Raw genomic sequence first — 7,500 nt, forward strand, 5'->3', positions numbered from 1 at the left:
CGAGTCAATTTCAAGCAGAAAAGCGACAGTCATGTCTACCTCATTCTCTGTCTTTCACCTCTTCTCTCTCTGCTCTCCCTGTCTTATTCTGTACCAGTGAGATCTTTGAGCTGAGGTGGATGACTGGGGCAAAGACAAGCTTCTTCAGAGCAGACCGAGAGCCCCCAACTTCTTCATACACCATCTATCTACTTGTCAAAATGAATTCTTCCACCCAGGCAGGCGTTCCTCCATTATTCAAAGTGAATATGGTTGCTTCAGAGGCGACAGGCTTTTTATCAGCAGCCTGTCGACTGTTAGAACATCCTGCACACAGACGTCTCAGCAGGAAATAGATTGTAAAAGTCTTCCGGTGTTTGGATAACACATGTAATAAATTGTTATCAGGGTATTTTCCCCACAGAACTAAACACAAAACTTGAACCTGTGTCTTAATCATGCTGTCACCTGTGCTGTAACTGACACCAGGTGTGATCATCATCATCCCAGGTACGTTTTTCCCCTCGATGAAATAGGGGCAGGGTCTACGGATCATCCCCAGTCCGTCCACTCTCTCATTGGTGCTACGACCTGTCAGTCATCCAATCGCCCCCCCCCCCTCAAACCAGCAGTGGGGGCTTGTGCAGTGGCACAGACTCTATGGTGTAGTATGCAGAGTGCTGGGGCGGGACTATGGGAGGGGCTTACCTGCAGGCGTGGCGGCCAGCGGCAGCTGGGTTAAAGTGGGCGTGTCCACACTCAGCTTCCTCTTGGCTTCCAGGACTGGATTCTCAAACTGGGTCTTCTGGTTGATGTGGCTGCAAGAAGGAGAAGATGACAACAACGGTTCTTAACCCATTGATACCTGATGCAGCATTTGCGTGTATATCCCTCATTTGTGTGTGTATCCCTTTAAGACCGCGAACCGTCTTAAAGGGGTACACACACAAATGCTGCATCAGGTATCAATGGGTTAAACAAGCCAGCGAAACAGCAGAACCAATTCTTGGATCAAGCTCGACTGTGCATTGCTAAATAACACATTTAGTTTGAGATTCTGTTCATCACACATCCTACTGCTTTAGGGGACATTCAGACCCAAAGCATTTTTGGAGCTGCCAGCATCTTTCTGCAATTCATTCTCTATGTAAGGACGCGCTAAACGTGCTCCTCTTTTAATGAACGCACCTGGCGTTTCAGCGCTGGTGGCATCTGTTGTTTTTGGAGGAGCGCTGTGGGCGTTTTAAAGCTGAAAAAAGTTGAACATTAGAGGAAAAGCGCCCTGATTGTCTTTTCCTCTCTTCCTACCTTCTCTCCTACCGAGGGATTCTCGACCTCGGCTGCTGCCAGAATTGGCAATAATCTGGCTTTCGTGTTGACAGTGAACAACATCAAACAGACAAAACCAGCTGGCTACCGTCCGTGTGGTCGTTGTGTTCTGATCTGTACTGCACGCGACTACAGGGGAAAACAAATGGAGCACAAAAAAACCGCTCCATGAGAGTGAATTCAATTCAAATGAAAATACTGCCAAAATGTCTATATTTGTTCCAATGTGTTCCAATTTAAAATCCCCAAAAGTTTGTTTAAAGATCTGAATAAATCTATATCTAGTTTTCTGTGGAAGGGCAAAGTCCCTAGAGTTAAACTCTGAACCCTTCAGGCATCATACTCCAAAGGGGCCTTCCCAATTTTAGGTTCTATTACCTCGCAGCTCAATTCCGCGCAACACGGTGTTGGTTACACTCCGAGGACAATGAGGCTAGATGGCTTCCTATTGAACAACACCATTTAAAGAACGTACCTTTAAAGGTTCTTCCTTTCTTACCCTCCAAGAAAGCTCTTTTAGTCATTACCAGGAACCCCATTATTTTAAATTCCTTTGCCGTATGGCAGGAAGCTCACACTGTCATTGGTCTAAATACTTTATTGCTTCGTAACACTCCCCCTATGGGACAACCCCAGTATTCCTTCCCCAGTCGCAGATGGGACATTAAAAAACTGGGTCAACAAAGGCATTAAAACAGTCGGAGACTTATACAAAATCAAGATAACTTCACCAACTTTCAGCAGTTAATTGAAAAGTTTAATTTGCCAAATCATAATCTATTTAAGTACTTTCAGATTAGAGACTGGGTCCGTGATAGCTACGCAGATTTCCCACAAATTCCATCAGTATCCCCTCTTGAGAGCCATTTGCTTAGTGTTGCCTTGCACACTACTAGGGGTCTGACATCCTCTTATCTATACTATTCTAAACTCCGACTTGCCAATCTATATTAAGAATGATAACAAAATTAAATGGAAATCCGATCTTGAATGCAAAGTAAAGGTAAAGTAAAGGTAAAGTCCCACTGATTGTCACACAATGTGTGAAATTTGTTCTCCGCAGTTGACCCATCCCCTGGGGGAGCGGTGAGCGGCAGCGTGCGCCGCGCTCGGGAATCACATGGTGATTTTGATGAAATTGACTGGCACGCCCTCCTTGAAATGTCTCAGACTGTTTTAATCTCAACTAAACACAGACAGTTACAGTTTAATATATTTAACAGAACCTATTACTCTCCACACAGACTCCACAAAATTTACCATAATTCCTCTCCCAACTGCCGACGGTGTAAAACCTGTGATGGGGATTTACTCCATATGCTTTGGAATTGCTCTGATTTAGAAGATTTTTGGAAATATATCGTTGAAACAACTTCAGATGTGTTAGAAACCCAGGTTCCTTATGACCCTAGGATCTGGATTTTGGGAGACACTCGATCTCTGGAGGTGATCATAAATAAGAGATACTTCATATTACTTGCAGGTACAGCTGGCAAAAAGTGTATATTGCTAAATTGGATACCCTCTGTATTTTCGTTGTTGTTGTTGTTGTTTTTCTCTGTCTGTTTTTTCTGTTTGTATTGTTTTGTTATGTATGGAAATTGAAAAATTGCCATTCTTGTTTCAATAAAAACATCTTTAAAAAAAAAAAAAACGCTCCATGCGCTGTGTTTTGTGCACAATGGAAGCGCTCTCGACAGGATTTTCATAGCGTTCTGACTGAAAAAAAAAACGCTTTTGGTGTGAATGTCCCCTTACTCATTCAGTGAATCCACCTACGTCAGTTTACCAACCGATACCAACCGCTACCACTGTCAGTTAATGTTCCTGCTCTAGTATCCTTCTGTGGTTTGACCTGGGACTGAAACACAGCGCAGCTCGTCAACTCCGCTGATCCCTATCTCTGCACCTCATGCAAACGTGTGATTTGACTATCAAGGCTGGGTCTGATATAACCCAGTGGTTCTCAACCCGTGGTGCGGGTACCACTGGAGGTACGCAGGGCTCCTTCCCGCTCATACGCTAAAATATGGTGGTTTCATTTCTGAGGTGCTGCTTCTCGCCACAGTTGGAGGATCGATGTGTGTTTAATGAACTGTGATCTCAGGGTCAAAAGATTCAATAAAAATAGTGGTCCTAATCGTAAAGAGCAACGCGCAGCAATACTTCTACAAATAACTCATATTTCCCAGGAGGAGGAGGTGTCTGGGTCGTGCAGCAGCGGTACGTTCCCTGCCTACCAACACGACGGTCACAAGTTCGAGCCCCCGTGTTACCTCTGGCTTAGTCGGGCGTCCATACTAGGGCACAATTGGTTGGGTATGATGAGTCCTGGTCGCTGCACTAGTGCCTCCTCTGGTTGGGGGGAGGGGAACTGGGGGGGGGGGGGTGGGAAGCGGCTGGCTACTGCACATGTATCAGAGGAAGCGTGTGCTAGCCTACGGGTCTCCCCGGCTCGGGAGAGGGGGTGGAGCAACGTCCGGGGGGGGGGGCTCCTCCTCCTCTGTGCTTTAACCGTCACACCTGCTGGTGGTGACGCACCTTGAGATGTGTGCTGCTCGCTGAATCAGCCTCCTGCTGGGAGACACTGATGGTGCACGTGCAGGTGTGTGTTCAAGAAAGCTAGTGTTTGTGTTCGCGTGACTTCCTCCTCATCCACTCAGGACAGATAAACATTCCCCTGTGTTTCATGTCCACTCTTTCATGTCCTCTGTGTGTCTCTCTCTCTCTCTCTCTGTCTCTGTCTCTGTCTCTCTCTCTCTCTCTCTCTCTCTCTCTCTCTCTCTCTCTCTCTCTCTCTCTCTCTGTCTCTGTCTCTCTCTCTCTCTGTCTCTGTCTCTCTCTCTCTCTGTCTCTCTCTCTCTCTCTCTCTCTCTCTCCTCTCTCTCTCTCTCTCTCTCTCTCTCTCTCTCTCTCTCTCTCTCTCTCTCTCTCTCCTTTGACTGCAGTTGGGGACATAATGAGTTATTGTGTATGATGTGTATAATGAGGTATTGTGTATGCGACACAATGCCATATTTTGTTGTTCAGTCAAAACAGAATTTGGCAGCAGACACAAAGAGACTGAGGAGAGCCAGCCTCTCTCAGTGCCCTCTTTGCATAAACCGACGAGCTGATTTGCCCTCCAGGTCTCTCTCTCTCTCTCTTTCTGTGTCTCTCTGTGTCTCTCTCTCTCCCTCTCTCTCTTTCTGTGTCTCTCTCTCTCCCTCTCTCTCTCTCTCTCTCTCTCTCTCTCTCTCTTTCTGTGTCTCTCTCTCTCTCTCTCTCTCTTTCTGTGTCTCTCTCTCTCCCTCTCTCTCTTTCTGTGTCTCTCTCTCTCCCCTCTCTCTCTCTCTCTGTGTCTCTCTCTCTCTCTCTCTCTCTCTCTCCCTCTCTCTGTGTCTCTCTCTCCCTCTCTCTCTCTCTCTGTGTCTCTCTCTCTCTCTGTCCCACAGTAATTGGACTTAAATGAAACATTGTGCTCCGTTTCCTCTCCGGATCACAATGGAATCTCTCCCTTTGCCTTCTCTCTCAGGGAAGCTAACTACTCAATGCCTATTGCCTCCTCTCACCCTCTCTCTCCCTCTCACACACACACACACACACACACACACACACACACACACACACACACACACACACACACACACACACACACACACACACACACACACACACAGCAGTAGCATGTAGCATCTGTGCTAACACCATGGCGTTGTGCAGCACTGTGGCAGTATAGCATAAGACAACATATGGCACCAGCAGGTGGTCTCCAGAGTCTCCAGAGACTCACCAGCACCTCATTGATCAGCTCATACATTATGAATAGCTCACCTTCAGGTTCTCAGGTGTGTAAGTATGACAGCGATACGGCTTGAACCTGCAGCAGCTCTGAATACAATCATGTAAAAAACCCCTCTATGAACAGCGTATTTCATTTGACATGACAGACATGCAAAAGCCCTGGTTCAAGCCCTCCGACTGACTAGGACTACATAATAAACCATTTCCTCTACATGCAGCATATATTCACAGTAGCGCCACCGGGGGGTCTCCTGCAGGCGGCAGAGAAGATTAGTACTCACTCCACGAAGTAGGGTGCCGAACTGAGGGTCCTCGATCTTCTCCCAGCCGTAGGGCAGCTCTGTGTGGAGAGAGAGAACAGACAGGAAAAGGAGGTTAGATGCAAATCACTAGAGATACTGTGCCCAGGCACCACAACGCACTATTGGTCCAGCACACGCACTGAAGGCGTGGCCTCCTGACTGCCAGCGCTCAGGTTGTGCACACCTATTCAACCTTATTCCTGGACCTACGTTTCCCATGATTCAGCAGCGGTTGCCGGTTGTCGACTTCCTGTTTAAATGCTTTTCACTAGCAAGGACGTTCGCGCGCTGTCAAAGAGTGGGAAACGTTTGGCTTATTTTGATCCGAAATGGCTAAAAATAGTAACGTTGTGTGGTTGCATAGCGGCGATATTTTACAAAACGGGGTGAATGTCAATTCACTCGTACTGTACGGGCTTATTTTAGCCGAAATGGCAAAAAAATAGTATGTGGTTGCGGCGCTTTTGTTTTGAAGGGTAAACGTCCAAACCGGAACTCTTATTATTTGGTCATTGAACGTAGCTTTAGCGGTCTCTCTCTCTTTCAAGATTCAAGATATTGTCACTCCGTTGTACAATTATGCACGTGTGAAATTATTGTGCTGGGGGGCTCCATTACAAGACATAGGTAGGTACAAAGTCACAACAATTATTATGATTATTTTCAGTCTCTTTCGCTATGAACGGCCCTGCGCTGTTTCCTAGCCTCCCACGACAATAATAGACTGTCTCGGCAGTGTGTGAGTGTGTGTGTGTGTGTGTGTGTGTGTGAGTGTGTGTGTGTGTGTGTGTGCGTGCGTGTGTGTGCGTGTGTGTGTGTGAGAGTGTGAGTGTGTGTGTGTGAGTGTGTGTGTGTGAGTGTGTGTGTGTGTGTGTGTGTGTGTGTGAGTGTGTGTGTGTGTGTGTGTGTGTGTGTGTGTGTGTGTTTGTGTGTGTGTGTGTGTGTGCTGGTACTGTTTTGTGAGGAACACGCTCGGCGCAGAGGAGATCTTTACGCAAGAGGGACCTTGCAAAATTGCCTTTTGAGAGAAGCTGTGCTGATGTGTCCCGGGGAGCTATTAGAGAGAGAGAGAGGAGCAGGCTCGTGTCACTGGTACTGCTGTGACCAGACCCGTTCAGCTGGTACTGCTCTGACCAGGCCCGCTCAGCTGTTTACTCCCCATCTGTTAGCGGCGCCTCCTTCAGAGAGCCAGGACACATACTGCTCCACACAGCGGGGAGCAGTGATGAACTAGAAGTGCGCGTGGGGGTGGTGGTGGGCAGGAGTGTGCATCACGAGTGGCTGCGACTGAGACGGTGGTAATGTTTCGCCCGCACGCCCCCTGGTGGGCAGGAGTGTGCATGACGAGTGGCTGCGACTGAGACGGTGGTAATGTTTCGCCCGCACGCCCCCTGGTGGGCAGGAGTGTGCATCACGAGTGGCTGCGACTGAGACGGTGGTAATGTTTCGCCGCACGCCCCCTGGTGGGCAGAGTGTGCATCACGAGTGGCTGCGACTGAGAACGGTGGTAATGTTTCGCCCGCACGCCCCTGGTGGGCAGGAGTGTGCATTACGAGTGGCTGCGACTGAGACGGTGGTAATGTCTCGCCCGCACGCCCCCTGGTGGGCAGGAGTGTGCATCACGAGTGCTGCGACTGAGGACGGTGGTAATGTTTCGACCGCACGCCCCCTGGTGGGCAGGAGTGTGCATCACGAGTGGCTGCGACTGAGATGGTGGTAATGTGTCGACCGCACGCCCCCTGGTGGGCAGGAGTGTGCATCACGAGTGGCTGCGACTGAGACGGTGTAATATGTCGACCGCAGCCCCCCTGGTGGGCAGGAGTGTGCATCACGAGTGGCTGCGACTGAGAAGGTGGTAATGTTTCGCCCGCACGCCCCCCTGCTGTCTGCAGATATAATGTCTCACCTCCATCGTCGCATTTCTCCGGCGGCTTGGCTTTCTTGGCCAGGCGGGGGTCCAAGCCAGGTGGTGGTCTTGCTGTTGTGGCTGCAGTGCAGAGGAGGGACAAGACTTTAGAAAGAAAAAAAACACTCCAGCTAGCCGACGTGACGCGCTAACTATTAGCGGCGGGAAAGCTCAAGAGACGCTTTACACCCAGTGGCTGTT

General features: G+C 48.8%; 1 protein-coding gene across 1 annotated transcript in view; it reads right to left on the minus strand.

Annotated features, from left to right (window-relative positions):
• The window catches only part of magi3a (membrane associated guanylate kinase, WW and PDZ domain containing 3a), a gene marked incomplete at its 5' end in the record, with an annotated part of 194,659 nt that overhangs the window by 31,833 nt on the left and 155,326 nt on the right, over nucleotides 1-7,500 (minus strand). The window contains 5 exon segments of the mRNA XM_083656482.1: nucleotides 688-797; nucleotides 5,373-5,383; nucleotides 5,385-5,431; nucleotides 7,300-7,354; nucleotides 7,356-7,380. Of these exon segments, the coding sequence (XP_083512608.1) occupies nucleotides 688-797; nucleotides 5,373-5,383; nucleotides 5,385-5,431; nucleotides 7,300-7,354; nucleotides 7,356-7,380 (248 nt within the window).

Source organism: Poromitra crassiceps (assembly GCF_964638095.1).
Source record: "Poromitra crassiceps genome assembly, chromosome: 20".
Classification (NCBI taxonomy): Eukaryota; Metazoa; Chordata; class Actinopteri; order Beryciformes; family Melamphaidae; genus Poromitra; species Poromitra crassiceps.